Below are 18,079 nucleotides of genomic sequence, written 5' to 3'. Positions count from 1 at the left end.
CGGCAGAGCACCGCTCAGGCGACTCGGACGGCCCGCCCGACCAGCGCGCTCGACCGTGCCGCCCCCACACCGCCAGCGGCGGGCTCGGGGGGGTCAGGCGGCGTCCGCGCAGCCCTCGTGGGGGTGCCCACCGCTCTCCTCTCACCGCTCCCCCCGCCCCGTGGCACCCCACGCACTCGTCCCTCCTCAGGGGCGCATGGCGGCACGTTCAACGCTTGCCTCGGCCCACCTCGCCATCACGCCCGCCGCCGCGACCAAGGAGGTGGCCTCGGCGGCCCAGACGAAGCCCGTGCGGCTCGTTTGGGAGCCGCGCGCCGTCCCTCTCTCGCCCGCGCTGCTCACACGGCCCAAGCCCACGTCCCTCCAGCCGCAGGCGCCGCCGCGGGGAGTGACCAGCGCCCCTCCCGAGCACCTTCCCGGCGGGCAGCGCCTCCGTAGCGGCGCTGGCGGCCCCTGCGAGCCGGCCGGCGCCACGAGTGAGTATTCGAAGGCGCGCGCGTCCCCTCTCTCCCCGGCCCGCCGCGTCTCTCTGACCACCCCTCCCCCTCCCGGCTGAGGGCCAAAAGCAAAACGCGCAACGCCACTCTCGCATCTCAGAGCCGTGTTCTATCTCAGCAACCCCGCTCGATGGTGCTAGTACTGCTAGAGCAGCGTCTTCAAGCTTAAATCCCACTCTACACAACACAGAGCAGCGTTTGCCTAACAAGACTCCGCTCTGCAACCTTCAGAGCGGACTCTTGCTCAGAAAAACACCGACCGAACACGTTCGAGCGGAGTCAAGTCAGTGCAACACCGCTCAACATAGCGGGAGCGGTCAATTTCCGCGGAGAGGCTGCTTTCGCCTCCCTCAGCCGCGCTCTCCTTCGCTCCTCCTCTTCAGAGCGGGACTTTGCTAAGTGAACACTGCTCTAGCTAGTAAGAGCAGCGATTGCTTTAAGCTGACACCGCTCTAAATGGCGTGAGCGGCGTATCACTAAACGCGACGCCGCTCTGACTACTCGGAGCAGTGTGGTGACGACCCACCCACACGCTGCTCAACCCCAGGGGCGGGGCTCGCCACGCCGCGCCGCGCGCCACGAGCGATCGTGGATCCGCCGTCGGCGTCAGGTGGCATCGCCGTCCCGGCGTCCCAGAGCAGCGTCTATTCAGGGCGACGCCACCTCATTTTTGGCACCCTCCTGCTAGCCGCGCATGAGTAGGGAGACCGTGTGTGGTGTCTTCGCGGCCTAGAGCACCCTCTTGGCAGTCTATATTCCGGATTTTAGCCCTCCTGTCGCATCTGGTGAGCCGTACCATAGCGAGGACCAAACGTGTTGTGAAACCAAAGCCAGGACCTGTACAAAATGGCCGCGGGGCGCAGCTCCAGCGACGCTGTCTCTTTGGCCCGAGCGGTGGGCAACTCTCTGGCCGGGCTCGGGCCCTCTCGGGCTGCTGCGAGCTCCGCGATGCGCGTCCCCTCCGCCGCACGGCCGTGCCCCTGCCCCTCACCCTCCGACTCCGCCGCAGGACCGGTCTGGCGACCCGGGACGACCGCCTAGAGCAGCATCATCGACCATCCCGACCCCGTGGGGGTCGGGGCGGGCCAGCCAGACGTGAGAGCGCCCCTCCCCCCCTCTCGCGGCGCGTCCCCTCCTTCCTCCCCGCACCCCGCCACCCGGCTCGCCGCCCCGTTGCCGTCGCGAGTCAGCCCTCGGTCAGGTACTGCCAAAGGCGGCCACAAGCAGCACCATCGCTACCAGCGCCACCGTGCCGGCGCTGGTGAGCTCTGCGGCCCGTGTAGCGGCCCCTCAGCCCGTCGCCCGGGCACATGGCGCCCTCACACCGCTCCTCGCCCCCGTCTCGCAGGCCAAAATCGTCGACATCGCGTCGGCACTCTCTACGGCGCGCCTGGGCTCGCAGAGGGCGGCCTGGGCGGTGCAGGGTGGCTGGGCTGCCCCCCTCGCGCGGTGTGCCAAGCCTCGGGGGTCGGGGAGACCATCTCGGGTCGCCGAGTGGGCGGGTCGGACGCCCGATCCGGCTGCTGGCCGGAGGACGTCGCCGGTTCCGCGATTTTGGGCGCCCCAGTCGCCTCCAGCCGGGCCGAGCGGCGCCAGCTGGTAGCTGGGGCCGCAGGGCGGTCGGGCCGACACCGTGTGCTAGTCAGGGTGGGTTGTCTAGGGGTGTAAAGGTCGGTAGAGTGTCCGTTTGTGGCCTCCCCGGACGGGCTCTGCGGCTCTGGTCGGGAGCCCGCCGGGCCGGCTGAGGCTGTGTGTCCGTCCACTGTGGACCCAGTGATGGCCTAGGAGCCCTGCACGGACGGTCTTTATGCTATATAACACCTAGGGACCGCGTGGGGTGGGCGGCGAGCCGCGCATCGGCCGACAATGTGCCGGTGTACGCGTTTCGCGGGGTCGCACACTCAGGCCCCTCAGGGCCCGTTTTGCATGACCTGTATATACACGTCTCTCTTGAAGTTTTCTCGGATCTCGCCCCCTTCTTTGTGTGATTGTCATTGTGGATTGCGTGTGGTACTACTCTAATCAGTTATCATGCTAACCTCGACCACCTCCGTCCACCCCATCTCCCCCCCACATCAGACATACACTAACACACACGCCCTTTTTGTGTGCGGGGCGACTAGACACTAGTTCATCTCGTCCAACCCATGCTGCATGTCTAGCTGCATGCACGTCCCTCCATCAGAGTCTCTCTCTCTCTCTATCTCTCAGCACGGACAATCTCTCACTGTGACAATCACCCCCCAGTACCAGGACCAATACGATCGAGTCCCACAAACCAGACCCCTGCGCCGGCCTCGTACCACACACGAATCGCCTCTACGTGCAGGCGCCGCGTGGGTCAGAGGAAGAAGCCGGGGACCTCGCGATCCGTCGACGCCCGGCGCAGAGGGCTCGCCAGTCCTGCCTGCTTGAAGAAGTGCTTGCGCTCCGATGGAGAGAGGCAGCCTGCGTTGGGGACGGGCGTTAAGGCGCGCTCGGCACCAATCGGCTGAGGCCAACGGCTCACCCTCTGACGATTCGATCTGGCCGCCGCGGCCGAGAATCACAAACGCGCTCGTGGACGGCGTAGGCGTCGTCGGCGAATGCGGTTCGTCCACAAGAATGAACTGTTCCTCGTGAGAGTTGTTCGAGACGATCAGCTCATTCGTGCGGGAGAGGCTGGGGATTGTAAAGTCGGTGCTGTGGGAGCGTGGCCGCATCGTCGACATTGGGGAGGCAGGCAGCGGCTGCAGACTTCGTGTTGGTGGTGAGTGCGAGTGTCGTTAACCCAAACCGAAAGAAGAAATCAAGCAGGGTGCACGTCTCGCGCACGCGTGAATAGGGCTCCAGGCCCCAAATGACGTGTGAGTCTATACCCTTATAAGTCTCTCGTGTCCGCGCCGACGCTCTTTTAACGTAGAACGTAAAAGCTGAACACTCGAGAACACCGCCCGCCGACAATCGATCGATCAGTCCACAATCGTCGGCCCGCAGCGACCCGCAGCGATATATAAATATATATTACACACATGGATGCCGCCGCCCCACCCTAATCTATCTGCCTTAGGCACGGAGCCAACGGAGCCATCGCGCATGCCCGCATCGCGTGCGGCTCCGAGGTCTCCCGCCGAGACCGGCTCGGCGCGGCGCGTGGCCGCACGCCGCCGTCGAAAAGGCGATAGGAGAGGGGAGAGCGCCGGCCACATCGAGCGAGCGCTGACGTGTAAGGTGTCTGCGCTGCTCCGGTGTGTGTGGGATTATGCCTCCCCCCATCTGTGCGGCGAGGTGTTTGCGGTGGGTGCGATGGCCGATCGTGCGCGATAGCCTCCTATTGTGCGTGGTGTGTCGGTGTGTCGGTCGTCCGGAGCGTGTGGCGGCGCCGTTGCATGCAGCGACTCTGCTCACGTGCCAGCTGCCACGACTGAGCTTTGACTGACTTATGAGTGCTGATGGATGATCTCCGACAACCCAAAACCAAAATGAAAATGCGGAGTGGCCCCACTTTGGCGTGCAGATCCTGCGTCTCTCACTGCCCGCGAACAACAGAGGCGGGTCCGCCGCAGGTCCCCCACTAGTGTTGCCAAATGACGTGTGAGTGTTAGAGTTGTTTGGTATTGATCACCCGCCCGCCGTCCCGGCGGTCCCGCAGCTCTCGCACATCTCCCTCTTAACCCACCTGTAACATCACATAAAGGTTTTGCCGGGACGCGGTTGGGCGAGGCTGAGGTCCAACTAGGCGTATGCATTGCCCATCCAGGGCTATCACCTGGACCCATCAACCTGCCCCGGCCCCCGGGGGGGCGGCGCCGTGGTCACGAGACCATCATCCCTGCCGGTTAGGATTGATAGCGGCGTGCGAGGCGTCGAGTCGATCGGCATCCCAGCCGTCGGGACGCGCGCGCGTATAGCGCGGCGCGTGCCACGATGATCTCCGCCCACAAACGCAATGGGATCGTAAGCTGCAGGCTGGACAGCTGTGTGACCGTAAGCCTGCTCGCCGCGGCCGGCGTCGCCGCTTTGACGCTCCATGCTGCCGGTGGCGCCGGCGACTTCAACGCTCTCGCGGTAGCATCGCCTGCTGTCAACCAGCTCGGCGAAGCGATGCACTTGCCTTGGCGGCTCTCGTGCAAGATGCAGCCGTTCGGGGTCGCAGATACGTGGTGGCTGTTTGATCTCTTTGCCTGGGGCTCGTGTGCCTCGGCCAGTGCTGGCTCATGCCCACTCATGACGGCGAGCAGCAAAGCATGTGCTGGGAGTGCCACCCTCTACATTTATCCGACGTGTGCTCATTCTCTCCGCGGGCGCTTTCCCTACGGTACGCACGAGTCGAAGGAGGGGGACGCGTACTGTGCACAGGTCCTCCAACCGGGCAGCTTTGCCGACTCGCAGCGATTCTACCGCCTCGACGGTGGCATACCAACGCACCTCGTTGGCAGCCTCCACGTCCAGTTCCCGCACCAAGTCGACGACGTGCCGGTGCGCTACCGCGTGGAGGTCGACGCGGCCGCATCAGACGCCTCTCCGCTCCTCGCCGTCTGGTACAACAACGACTCCTCCTTTTACCGGCGGTATGCCGATATGGTCCATGGCGGCTGGTCAGCCGAGGTGCCATCGTATCGAGCAGATAGCTTCGCTGACGTCTCACCCACTACTCCCCACTCGATCATCCGATGTCCCCTCCGGTGTTACCTTGCGTAGGACACGGCGTACTGCGCCGCAGAGCTGCCCTCGACACTGGCGCGGGGCGGGTTCGTGCTGCAGGCGGGCTCCCCCGGCGTCCCATACGACGCCCACGCAGTGGTGGACCCGTCGCACGGCCTGCCGTCGGCGCTCTGGGAGCGAAGGCTCTTCTTCGGCCGCGAGCTTGTGCAGTGCGCCACTTCACGCGTTTGGTTGTGAACAGGAGCGCGAGCTCTCCGTGGGCGGTGCAGCCGAGATGAGCATCGGCAGAGCGCCGAGCGGGTGGTCGTGCCAGCAGACCGTCGGCCTCGCGGTGAGCGGGGCCTGCCACCTCACTATTCGAAGGGAGCAGTGTTCAGACCCTCACGGACACGGTGCGTCGCGCGAACCAGTGGCGTGACGCTCTAAAAGAAAGAAACAAAAACGGCGCGCCGGGAGGGATGGGAGGACGGCACGCCGCCACCACACACACAGGGATTAGAAAGAGAGGAGTAGGCTTGGACGTTGGAGCAACTTGAGGAATGCCGCAGTCGGCAGCCTCACACCCAGAGGGCCGGGGAGCTAAGAAGCGCACCCAGCGGGCCGGACGAACGGGATCTTGGAGCGGGTTACGGGCTAGAGAGCCCTAGCCTCCCTGGGGGGGTGCGCGTTCGCAGGGAAGGGGCCATAAAGTAAACACGCGTCTCCGAGGGTTTATAGTACCGCGCGCTGGGTTTCCCCTAGCAGCAGAACGCCCCCTCTACTCGGAGCTAGTAAACACCCGACATGGGCTCGCGACGATAAAGAAAGAAACAAAACAGAACACAAGGGAGGGATGGGAGGACGGCACGCCGCCCACCCAGGGATTTTCGTACGACGCACCTACTTTTCTTTGTTTTGTGAGCGCCGTGTGAGGCAGCGCGCGCCGCACCACCCGCACCAATCCCCATGGCATCCTCCAGCGTGGCTCGGTCCAACACCATCCAGACGGTGCGGGACTACGTCACGCGGATGTGCACCGACGTGCCCGGCATGAAGGTACTCGTGATGGACGCAGAGACGACCGGCGTCGTATCGATGGTGTTTACGCAGACGCAGGTCCTGCAGCACGAGGTCTTCATGACCGACACGATCGAGCGGCAGGCGGGAGAGAAGATGCCCCATCTCAAGGCGTGCTACTTTGTGCGGCCGACCGCCGAGAACCTGCGCCGCATCCAGTCGGAGCTGCGCGAGCCTCGGTTTGGCGAGTACCACCTCTTCTTCTCAAACACGACGCGCGACGGGATGATCCAGCAGCTGGCGGAGGCGGACGAGCACGAGGTGGTGCAGCAGGTGCACGAGTACTTCGCCGACTACCTCCCCGTCACCCCCGACCTCTTCCACCTCAACGTCGGCTCGATCGCCGGCCTGTCTGGCAGCGTGTGGGAGCAGGCCGTCTTCGACCGGCTGCACCAGGGCGTGTGCTCGCTGCTGCTCTCGCTCAAGAAGCGGCCGCAGATCCGCTACCAGCGCAGCTCCGAGGTCGCCCAGCGGGTCGCCGAGACCGTCCTCGGCACAATGGACGCGGACCCGGACCTGTTTGCGTTCCGGCGGCCGGATGTGCCGCCGCTGCTGCTGATTGTCGACCGGAGGGACGACCCGGTGACGCCGCTGCTGAGCCAGTGGACGTACCAGGCGATGGTGCACGAGCTGGTCGGCATCTCCAACAACCGCGTCGACTTGCGCGGCGCGCCAGGCGAGCAGACCCTGCGCGAGCGGGGGCGGGGGCGGGGGCGGGGGCGGGGCGGGGGCGGCCGCGCCCACACGCGCAGAGGGGAGAGGGAGAGGGTTTGGCGGCGAGCGGTTGTTCGCGCGAGCGGCTGGCGGAGAGCAGAGAGCGGCTGGCCACGCGGGGATCGGGCGCGCGTCTGCGCGGGCGTGTGTGTCGCGTGTGTCGCGGGGCTGTTGTCGTGTGGCTGCAGGCGTCGACAAGGAGCTGTGAACAGCGTCTCTTCACACCTCCTGCTGTGAACAGGCGTGGACAAGGAGCTGCAGCAGCTGGTGCTCTCTGCCGACCAGGCGCCGCCCGCCCCGCCCGTCGCCACCGCCACACCCGCCCTCGCCCGAGCCGTCGCAGCACACCCTCCATCGCCTGCTACGCCCGAGCCGTCTCCACTGCCATCGCCTCGGCCCGAGGAGTAGCCACCTCTTGCCTCCTCGGACCCCTCTCGGACCCCTCCTCGGACCCCTCCTCGGACCCCTCTCGGAGCCCTCTCGGACCCCTCCGGAGCCCTCCTCGGACCCTCCTCGGACCCCTCTCGGACCCTCCTCCCCGCGCGCGTGCAGGACGCCTTCTTCGCGGACAATATGCTCCTCAACTACGGCGACCTCGCCGAGAACGTCAAGGGCCTGCTCGACGCCTTCCAGGCAAAGACAAAGTCGACAAAGAACATCGGCTCCATCGCCGACATGCAGCAGTTTGTCGAGGCGCGTCTGCTGCTGCTTCAGCGGCCAGCACACACCTCTTCACCGGGAGGGCTCACACCCCCCCCCCTCCTCCTCCACCGCCAGGCGTACCCGCAGTTCAAGAAGCTGTCGGGCGACGTCTCCAAGCACGTCACCCTGCTCGGCGAGATCAACCGGCTCGTCGAGTCGCAGCAGCTGATGGAGGCGACGCGCCTCTCGGGCGGGGAGAGAGGCTCGCGCGCGGCTGGGCACCGCGCACCGACCCGGCCGCGGCGCGTGCCTCGCAGGTCTCGCAAGTCGAGCAGGAGCTCGCCTGCACCGAGGACCACTCCTCCGCCGTCACAGAGGTGCTCGCGCTCCTGCGCAAGCCGTCGATCGCCGACCAGAACAAGCTGCGCCTCGTGCTGCTCTACGCGCTGCGGTACGAGAAGGAGCCCTCGAACCGCATCGACACCTTTTGCGACATGCTCGGCGCGGACGCGCGGCAGGCCGTCTCGCAGATGCTGGCCCACTGCGGCGCGGCCGTGCGCAGCGGCGACCTCTTCTCCAACAAGACATGGCGCGCGCGACCCTCCCATCTTGCTCCCGCCCCCGCCCCTCCCTCCCTCCCTCTCGTTGACGACCGATGCCGCTCGACTCCGCCTCCCGCCTCCCGCCTCCCGCCTCCCGCCTCCCGCCTCCCGCCTCCGCCTCCGCCTCCCGCCTCCGCCTCCCGCCACCCCACCCCCGCCTCCCGCCACCCCACCCCCGCCCCCACCCGTGCCCCGCGGCCCCTCCCCCGGCTGCAGGCTCGCGGCGACCAAGAAGAGCCTGCAGCGGAACATCAAGGGCGTGCAAAACGTCTACACGCAGCACTCGCCCTACCTCGCGCAGACCCTCGACGCGCTGCTCAAGGGCACCCTCACCGAGACTCAGCAACCGCCACCCGCACACGGTCGCCGCCTGCCCACGCCCGCGCCGGCTCAGCCGCGGAAGTCGCGCCGGCTGTAGGTACCCGCACCTCGGCAGCGAGCCGCCGACGGCCGGCGCGAAGCGGAGAGCGCCCGTCGAGGTGATCGTCTTCATGGTGGGCGGCGTCACGTACGAGGAGTCGCGCTACGTCTCCGAGATGAACACAGCCAACCCCGGCGTGCGCGTGCTGCTCGGAGGGACCACGATCCACAACTCCGCCTCCTTCCTCGAGGAGGTGAAGCGGCTGCCCTCGGCGGGCGGCGCGCCGACGCCGCAGCCGATGCAGCAGCCGGGGCTGGACTCGCTCACCGGGGGGCTGTCGGGGCTCGGCATCGCCGCGCCGAGCATCGACTCGAAGCGCATCAAAGCGCTCACCTCGACCATGTCCTCCTCGCTGCAGTCGGGGGTCTCCACGCTGGCGAGCAAGATCCAGTAAGGGGGCGCGTGGACGCTGGGGCTGGCGTGGGGCGTGGGGCGGCGCTGAGACGTGAGAGAGGACCCCGTGGGGCTGTGGACCGTGGGGCGGCGGAGCGCGGCGCGAGGGATCTGTAGTGTCAGTGGGCCTGCCGTGTGTGTCTGTTCGTGGGCATGTGGCATGGCTAGGCACCAGAGTGCAGATAGAGAGGCCGAGGGGCGTGATGACTATGACTATTTTAATCATGATTTTAATGTGGTTGGCAGCCTCCTAAGAAAGAAATAAAACAGCCACGCCAAGGAAGGATGCGGATGGGAGGACGGTGCCGGTGGGACCCGGCACGCCTGGCACGCCGCCACCACACACAGACATATACGGGTTACGGCTTTCGCGTCGTGAAATTCTTCCCCTCGGCTGTGTGCCATTTGTGTGAGTGCCAGTCTGCTGTGAAAGAAAGAAAACGGACCGCCAGGGAACTCTTAAGAAAGAGAAAGAAAACAGACAACCCAAGGGAGGGATGGGAGGACGGCACGCCGCCACCACACAAGGGATTTAAGGAGAGGAGTGTGGTGCTAGCCGTCGAAGAGATTAGGAGCAGCAGGGGGACCCGAGAGACCATGTGGAAGACGGCTAGTGCTAGTCCCCCATCGGGAGGACGACCCCGGCTAGTCGCCGACCACACCCACAAAAGAACCCTGCACAAAAAGATCGCAAAGGGCGGGGACCTGTTCCTTTTTACCCATCTCACAGTAGAGGTGTCCGTTTTATTTATTTATTTATTAGCCGTCGCCCACCCTTGGGCGTCTGCCTCTTCCTATCTCTCTTCGCAGTCCCTCGCCGATTCTCGCTGCAACGCCGATTCTCGCTGCAACCTTCATGCCACCTCGCGGTCGTCCCACTCTCGTCGTTCTCCCTCCTGTCGCTTCATCCTCCTTGTCGCGTCGCTCTCCTCTGTCTGCCTCGTTCTGCTGCGCCGCCGCTGCCCGCCGATCCCTTGCTCTCGCGGCTTCTTCTCGGCGCAACTCCGTCCTCCTCGCGGCGTATTTTGGCCCCTCGAGTTTAGAGAGAGAGATTTTTAGCAATACCAAACAACTGTACTCTAACACAAGATCAAGAAGAAGTCTCTCTCTCTCTAACGCCCCCCACAGCCAATCGGTTTTTGCCCTTAACTAGTGCCGTTTTCGTTGGACCAATATTCGCTTAACTTGGTCGGTTTGATCACTATTTCAGCCAACGGAACGCCCACAGCAAATCGGAGAGATTTGTTGCAAATCGGTGAAAACCTGAGCTCTGAATGAGCGAGTTTTGTGGCTTAATCCGGCTTCCGTCGGTCGTCCCGTGACTCATCGCGCCGCCGCGTTGCACAGTGGACACATGCTCTCGCGCGTGGCGCTGACGGGGACTATTGTGCGCCTCGGCGAGGCGCTTCCGGTGGTAGTTTTTTCGAGCGCAGTGGACTTCATCTTGCCGACACCGGTCAACTGCCGGCGGTCGACAACTGCCGTTCGAGCAGCGTCGGGTACCGCCGGCAAGATGAACTCACCTGAAGCTGAGCCGCGGCATGCGGGAATAAATAGAGCAGACATCTCCAGGAGAGCATGCGGCATGCGGGGCGGCACGCCGCAACCGGGTCGGAATTCTTTCGCCGCGGAGGCGCGTCGTGCTCGCTTGCTCGGTCGCGGCCGAAGCAGCTGCCGCCGCCGAGACGCGACGTGGCGTCTGCTGAGGAAAGAGAGCCAGCGCGGCGGTCGCCGAAGTATGTGTGCGTGTTATATGCCAGCCACGTCGGTGCGGGTGGTGCTCGCGGTGCGGGTGGCGCTCCTCCTCTCGCTGGCGGGCGCCACCGCCACCCGCCTCGTCGAGCTGCCTGCGCTGCGCCGCTCGATCGCTCCGGACGACCAGCCGTATGCGGTCGCCTCGCTGCTCGCGGGCGGCGGCGAGCTGCTCAACGGCATCTTTGGCACGAGCTTCTTCGACTCGCCGGATTTGCTCGCCGACCTGTGCTGCCCACTGGGCCCCGCTCCCGCGCCGGCTCTTTTGCTCCTCGCGCCCGCGTCCACCTCCGACGCTGCCTCGGAGCTGGGCGGCCAGCTGCGGAGGATGCCGCTGCCGGCGCTAGCGATGTCCGATGTCTGGCTGGTGCCGCTCCCGTCCGAGGGTGGCGGCACCTGCCCGCGCGCAGTGGCCGTCTGCGACGCGCTCGTGGAGGCGCTCGCTTCGCTCGGCGCGACCGGCGCGCCGCCGCGGCAGCTGGCGCTCCTCGTGTCCTTCCCCGAGTCTGCCAGGCCACTCTCGGACAAGGCGGCGGCGGCGGCGGCATCGGCGGCGGCGGCGAGGTGCGTCGAGCGGCTGAGAGGGCAGCTTGAGGCGCGTGCCGGCGCCGGCGCCGGCGCCCCTCTGTTCGAGGCCTCGCACGTCGCCGTGCCTTGCGGCGCCGGCGCCGACGCCGCGGCACGCCGGCTCCTCTCGATGTTGCTGCAGCCTTCGTCCCAAGAGTACCTGCTGCGGTCTCGCGGCGCGTTCGGCACCGCCGCGCTCCCGGTGGCCGCGGTGCCGCGGCTGCTGCGCACGCTATTGCGGGGCGACCGCTCCGCGCGCAGCGGCGCCGCGGCGCCGCTCGCGGATCGGCAGGAGGAAGCGCTGCAGCGACCACTGCCCGCGACGCCGGCAGAGTGGGAGGGGTTGCTGCGCTGCGAGGCGGGGGCCGAGGCGGCGCGCGCCGAGGCCGAGGCGACTTGCGCGGCGCTGCGGGAGCGGCAGAGCGACGAGTCGCTCAACCCGAGCCGCCACTTTGGCCGCGAGCTCGACGGCATGTTCGCCGCTTGCCTCGCCCGCTTTGAGGACGCGGCGGCGCCGGCGGGCGCGCGTACCGACACCCTCGCCGGGACGGAGCGCTCGCTGCGGCGCCTCCTGGCCGCGGCGTCGCTGCGGCTGGCAAAGTCGCACCTCGCCGCGTTGCGCGCCGCCGCTTTCGACGAGTTCTGCGGCGACCTCGTCGAGCGAATGCACGCCGCTCGCCGGTACATGCCGGCAGCACGCCGGCTCCGCAAGGCCCACGCCCGCCGCTTCCGCGCCGCGGTGCGTTCGGCTCTGCCGAGCTGCGGCGAGGCGCGGCGGGCGGCGGAGCGGCTGGCGGCGCGCGCGCAAGCTGCGTTTGACGCGCAAATGGCGGCGGAGGTGCAGCTGCGCAGCGAGGAGGGCGCCGAGCTCGAGGCGCACTGCCCACTGCCGGCCGACGACAAGCCCGCGCCGTGGTACCGGCAGGTCTACGTGCAGCTCGTGGGGATCGCCTTCAACGCGGCGCAGTTCTACCTCCTGCAGTACTTGCCAGCCAAGCGCAAGAATCTCGCGCACGAGCGCCAGATGCCGCGGGGGCCCCTCTTCTAACTAAACATACCCTTGACGTAGTGTGTCAGAGAACGTGTCGGGTGCGTGTCGCGACCTCACTCATCCCACATCCGCGACCGCCGCGGCATACGAAAAAAAAATGCTGGATGCTGGCAGGCGAAGCTCTCTCACTCTGGGACGCGCGAAGGGTCGACGGGTCGAGGGGGCGGAGCTAGGGCGTAGGGGCGGAGCGCGGCTGCTCGTAAAGGGTGTGGAACTGTGGTCTCTGTGCGGATGCTGACACATGCTGTGTGAGTTAACGGAAATCCGGGGACCTGTCCCCGCACCTGCACGACACTATGTCAAAACCCCACTGAGAAATTATAAATTTCTCTAGAGCTGGTGCCGCCACTAGATGAAATGCTCCACTGGGCCCCCGGAACGCGCCTGCGCGGCGGCGAGCAGTGAAGAGGCGCGGAAAGCTGATTTTTTTACTTTTGGACGCATTTCGGGCTCCGTACTGGTTGACGCAGAGCCGCACGCGTCGACCGGCGCCGTTCGCGACCACGAGGGCGGATGCTGGCCATCCCGGGCTCTGTGCACATCGGCAGCGCGCGTTCTACGCGCTCCGCTATCCAGATCTTGGCGCCCCACCTCGAGAGCGCCGTTTTTATCTCGTGCAATCTCGAGCCGTGGAGATTAGGCCGAGATCGCTTTGAGCTGCGGGAGATGTTTGGGAGATACAGCTACAGTCACACGGACCCGCGGGGCGTGCGCAGCTCGCGACGGAGATGTTTACAGAGCCCGGGCTCGCTGCGAAGCGGTGAGCGGCGCCCGAACGGCACCGGGCCGCGTGCCGCTCTCTGCAGCTCCGACGCGGCCGGGCGGCTGCCAGAGCCGCACGCGCCGACCGGCGCTGTTCGCGACCACGAGGGCGGATGCTGGCCATCCCGGGCTCTGTGCACACCAGCAGCGCGCGTTCTACGCGCTCCCCTATCCAGATTCCGGCGAACCACCTCGAAAGCGCCGTTTTTATCTCGTGCAATCTCGAGCCGTGGAGATTAGGGGAGATCGCTTTGAGCTGTGAGAGATGTTTGGGAGATACAGCTACAGTCACACGGACCCGCGGGGCGTGCGCAGCTCGCGACGGAGATGTTTACAGAGCCCGGGCTCGCTGCGAAGCGGTGAGCGGCGCCCGAACGGCAGGGTAGCGTGTCGACCTAGACTGAACGCGACCGAGCAGCAAGGTACTAGGAGTGGCAGCCCGTGACAGCACCGGCAATACGCTTGGGGAGCGGTAGAGCAACGGCCCTGGTAGTGGTGGGCGAAGCAGCGACGGCGATGGCGATGGCAGTGGCGGCCCTGGCGGCGACGGCCGTGTTGGCGGATGAGGCGGCGAGACGGCGACGGCGACCAGGGCGACCTGTGCAGGCCGTCACGAGTCGTCACAGAGGTCGAAGTACTTTTCATCGCCTTCCAAGCCCTCGTCGAGCACGACCGCGTCCGCGCGCGCTGCCGCCGCAGCCCCTGCTCGGCGGAAGGCGTCCTGCAGCGGATGCTCGTAGGGAAGCGCGTCCTCTCGCGCCGCTGCCCGGAGGAGCCAGCGCAGCCGCACGCGCTCCTCGTGCATGAAGGCCGTGTTTGCTGCGCCGGCGGCCTCTCGCTCCCTCCTGGTCCTGAGCGCTCCGAGCGGGCTGATGCCCGGGCTGGTCGAGAGGTACTCGGCAAAGGACTGCTTGCTCATCAGCTCGTCGTCCGCGCAGTAGGCGAAGAGGCGGCGGCGGAACCAATGCGCCCACGGCCCGCACTGGTAGCCGTCGCTCTGCAAGTTGAGCGTCACGCTGACTAGCTGCCAGCCCGTGTCCTTTGGCGCCGCGTCGAAGGCGTCCCGAACGCGCGCTAGAGGATGCGTGCGGCTGAAAATGCTGGTGCCGAACGGCTCCCAGTGCACGGCGAGCCGCTGAGGCCCGATGAGCGCGACGTTGTGCCAATGGGCGCCGTCGCAGACCTGCTGCAACATCACGCAGTCGCAGAGTTGCAGCACCCGCTGCCCTCCTCTTTGACGGAAGATGCTGCATGCCGAGGCTACGTCGCGGGGGTAGTTGTACCGCAGCGGCGAGTCGGCGCCACTCTCGCCGTCTGGACGCTCGTCTACGTAGTGTGCGTTGGCGAGGTTCGAGTCGCTGAACCACTGCCGGTGGTAAGATGAGATGTAGCCAGCCTCGCCGACGCGCAAGTGGGGCGGTCCCTGTAGCTCTGGCTCCACCAGCTCGACCTCCACCTCCTCGTCGTCGGAGCCGGGTCTGCCGGCAAACAGCGCCTCGTCCTCGACCTCGTCCTCCCCTCCCGTCTCTTCTCCCTTCCTGCGGGCTTCCATGTCTGATATGATCGTGTCCCACGACACCCCCCCACCCTCGGCGCGGTTGGCAGCGGCTCTAGCCGCCTCGGCGTCCTCAGCTATCGCGCTGCGGCGCCAGCGAGGCGCCTCTGCCGAGCCAATCTGGCTCACATCAGAGACAGGGTTCCACAGCTGTTTCATCGACCATGTCTCCACCTTGGTGAAGAACGGGCACTCCACGTACACGTTCTCCTCCTCGGTATCCTCGTGCAGCCAGCGAATCTTTATCTTGATTCTCATGACCTCCTCGACGCGAGCGAGGTACACCTCTGGGTCTCCATCCTGCCGGACGGCCCAGAGGACCTCCACGACGTTCCCCACCTGCAGCGACCTCCGGATCGCCGCTGTGCTCACGCCCTTCTCCAACGGCCAGCCCGGCTGGCGACCCTCGCCCTCCGCCGAGCTCGCCGTCCCGCCGTCGGCCGCGTCGGTCGAGCCTCCGGCCTCGCCCGAGCCCTCCTCCCCCTCCTCCTCCGCCCCGCCCTCCTCCTCCTCCTCCTGCGGCTCGTCCACGAACGCCGAGAGCTCCATGCTATCGAGCCGGAGATCCTGCAGCTGCGCGGCGAGGCCCTCCTTCTCGGTGACTCGCTTGGACACGTTGTGTCCGAGAGCGGCCGACGCGGCGCTCCAATCGGCTGCCGTTGTCGGGTAAACGTGCCCGCGGTGCCGCGGTGCCGTGAGCCTTGTCGCGCACATCTCCGACCGGCGCTGCGTCCCGTGCAAATCGCGAGAGAGCGTCTTGACGACCGTCTCCGAGAAGAAGTTGCTGATCGGCACAAAGACGCCGACGCTCCAGATGGAATCGTAGACGTCGCTACCGCCCGCCACGTCGCGCAGCTGCGTCGGCCGCTTACAGCTTGCCAGCAGCTTAAAGACGCCGAGGGCGTCGTCCTGAAACCAGAGGCCGACCCCCTCGGTGGCGTTGGTGATTGCAGCGCTGAGCTCGGTGGCATCGGCCGAGTCGGGGAGGTGCGGCAGCATGCTCTGGATTAAGCCTCCCCGGCCCTGCTTCGCGAGCGCCAGCAGCTCCTGCGCCGAGAGAACAGCATGCTCTCCCTCCTCGTCCATAGTTCCCAGCGCCACGAGCGCGGGGTTCGTCCGCCACGCTGCCGTGTGCTGTCGGAAGTAGGTAGAAGCAGCGCGTGCGGCCTTGCGCACGATGGCCCGCACATCCAGGCGCGAGAACGCCGCCGTGTTCTTGGCGACCATTGCTCGCAGCGGCGCAAAGTCGCCCTTCCATGGACGGCCGCCTTCGAGGTCGCGCGTCTCGTCGTTGTCGCTGGCGAGCGCGTCGAGGTAGGCGAGCCGCAGGCGAAGCACGCGGGGTGCCTTGAACGCCACGCCCGGCCCGTCGTTCTCGGTAAACTTGAGGAAGCGGTCGGCCGACCGCTCGCCGTAGATGGCCAGGAACGAGAGCCACACGCGTATCTCCGGGTCGAGGAGCTCAAGCAGCAGCTCGCGCCGCGCGGCGTCCTTGATCGAGCTCACCTTCTCGAGCAGCGTGGCGCCAGACAGCGCCAGCTTCTCACCGAACTCGTCGGTCTGCTCGGCGTCGGCAAAGAGCCCCTCGTCGCCCTGCGCGCAGAGCCACTCGTGCAAGAGACAGCACACGATCAGCTCGAGGCGCCGCGTCGTGGGCGCCAGCCACATGCACGTGTACACCCAGTAGAGCCACCGGGTGTCCACGCCTCCCGGCATGTCGCCGAGACGCGCCAGCCCCTCCGAGACGCGGACATAGTTTTTGCAGCCCTTCGACTCCTTGACGGCGAGCACGACGTCGGCCAGCAGCTGCGTCAGAGGGAGCGTGGGGAAGCGGTGGAGGGGTGTGTGAGCGCCTCTTACGTCGGGCGTGGCGCGCCTCCGGGATGCGATGCCGTCCGCTTTTGGTGGAGCCCGAGTGCGCGAGCAGGTGCTCGCGGCGGCAGGCACCAGCCGCCTCGCAGACATTCTTCACCTCGTTGTTGATCACGTGGGACAAGCAGAGGATAAAAAAGCACAGCACGTGCTTTGTCGCACGCATCGAGGTCCAGATGTGCGCAAAGGCGCCGCCCTTGTGCCGCTCCGACGCAATGGTCAAGCTGGCATTGGAGGCGGTGCCGTCGGAGACGCAGAAGTCGATCCGATCGATCGGCAGGCCGAGCTCGTTGACCGCGCGCACGTTGCTCGCGCCGACGTTCACGCCCGTCTTCTTGTGGCCATCGGCGTCTGGCCGGAGCTTAAAGGTGGCGATCACCTCGCGCTCACGCAGCGCCGGCAGCCTCTCGCACGACAGCGTGACGACGACCCAGGCCACCTTGTTGATCGTCACCTCGTCCCACTGCAGCACGTTTCGCCGCTTCGAGAAGGAGTTCTCCACAGCTCTCTGGCGCTGCACGAACCAGAACTGCATGTCGTGCAAGCGGACCGTCTCGTGGCTCTCGTGCTGCGGCCGCTCCGCCTCCGGGAGCGACTTCAGGTACCGCTTCGAGCAGGCCGTGGCGACGCCCTGCGCGCCACGCAGCGAGAGGGTCTTACCCGCCGCCGAATGGTAGAGCACGTTCGTCTCCTCTCGCCATTCTGGGAGGTAGATACCCCCCGCTCGGCTCGCGGGCAGCGCCAGGGTCGACGCCGCCGCGCCGGGTCTGCCGGGAGGCCGCCACGAGAGCATGGCCACGTGAGTGCGCCGCATAAGCTCGAGGATCGTCTCGCCGGGCAGGACCTCGAGCGTGCGAAAGCGTCCGGCGCCGCGCAGCAACGAGCAGTATTGTCGCTTAAAGCGCTCGAGCTGGACCCGCAGCTCGCGCTGGAGGCTGGGGCTGCGCTGCAGCACCGCGTGGAGGGCGTGCAGCTCGTACAGCCCGCGGAGGCGCGGGATCTCGTCGGGGTGCCGCGCCTGCTCGGCAAGCGCGCGAAAGCACATTCCTAGCCGGCGAGGCTTGAGTGCGACGGCGTTCTCGTCCATGGTCTCCAAGGCAAACTCGGCCATGGACAGCTGCCAGACGGCATCTGTGCCCCACGCAGCCTGCGGGTTGGAGAGCAGGCGCAGCATGTCGCGCTCCTTCTCCTGCCAGAGCTCGCGCAGATTGGCGAGCGCAGTCTCAATCTCCGCCCGCTGCGCTCGCAGCAGCTGCGACCTCGCCAACGCAGATTGCCTAGTCTGCACACCGGTCTCGAGGGCCTCGAGTGCGTCTGCGGCCGCAGCCTCCGCCAGCTGCACGCTGAGGCTACCCGTCGCGACGCCAGCGGCGCTAGTCAGCTGCGAGTCCTCAAGGCGAGGCCGCTGCGCCGTCCTGGCGCCTGTGGCGGTCGCGGGTGACCGACCTTTGCCGTAGCCGGGTTGGCGAACGCAAGCGGAGGCGGTCTGCCCAGCCTTGGAGGCGGCGGCTGCGGCGGGCAGCCGCGCCTTTTGGACGGTAGACGCGCGAG

General features: G+C 66.6%; 2 protein-coding genes across 2 annotated transcripts; one reads left to right on the top strand and one right to left on the bottom strand.

Moving 5' to 3' along the window:
* Positions 1 to 2,432: 2,432 nt before the first annotated feature.
* Positions 2,433 to 3,259, bottom strand: EMIHUDRAFT_439670 (hypothetical protein). Its single transcript, XM_005792738.1, has 2 exons — positions 3,007 to 3,259; positions 2,433 to 2,945 (listed from the first exon to the last, which is right to left on the bottom strand). The coding sequence occupies exons 1-2, from the start codon at positions 3,206 to 3,208 to the stop codon at positions 2,839 to 2,841; spliced, it is 309 nt and encodes a 102-aa protein (XP_005792795.1). The 5' UTR covers positions 3,209 to 3,259; the 3' UTR covers positions 2,433 to 2,838.
* Positions 3,260 to 6,086: 2,827 nt separating this feature from the next.
* Vps45 (Vps45, SM superfamily protein) lies at positions 6,087 to 8,970 on the top strand (the record flags this gene model as incomplete). Its single annotated transcript, XM_005792803.1, has 7 exons — positions 6,087 to 6,873; positions 7,153 to 7,196; positions 7,464 to 7,604; positions 7,689 to 7,787; positions 7,871 to 8,142; positions 8,372 to 8,497; positions 8,574 to 8,970. The coding sequence occupies 7 exons, from the start codon at positions 6,087 to 6,089 to the stop codon at positions 8,968 to 8,970; spliced, it is 1,866 nt and encodes a 621-aa protein (XP_005792860.1).
* Between the last annotated feature and the right edge of the window lie 9,109 nt (positions 8,971 to 18,079).

Source organism: Emiliania huxleyi (genome assembly GCF_000372725.1).
Source record: "Emiliania huxleyi CCMP1516 unplaced genomic scaffold EMIHUscaffold_105, whole genome shotgun sequence".
Lineage (NCBI taxonomy): Eukaryota > Haptophyta > Isochrysidales > Noelaerhabdaceae > Emiliania > Emiliania huxleyi.
Note: the sequence above shows the minus strand (reverse complement) of the source record. Positions and strands in the feature narration are given on the sequence as shown.

Excerpts from the sequence above, each read along its gene's own strand:
- EMIHUDRAFT_439670 (XM_005792738.1), bottom strand. The coding sequence starts at position 3,208 with ATGTCGACGATGCGGCCACGCTCCCACAGCACCGACTTTACAATCCCC. Across the intron at positions 2,946-3,006 it reads CCAGATCGAATCGTCAGAGG|GCTGCCTCTCTCCATCGGAG; the intron begins GTGAGCCGTTGG and ends TCCCCAACGCAG.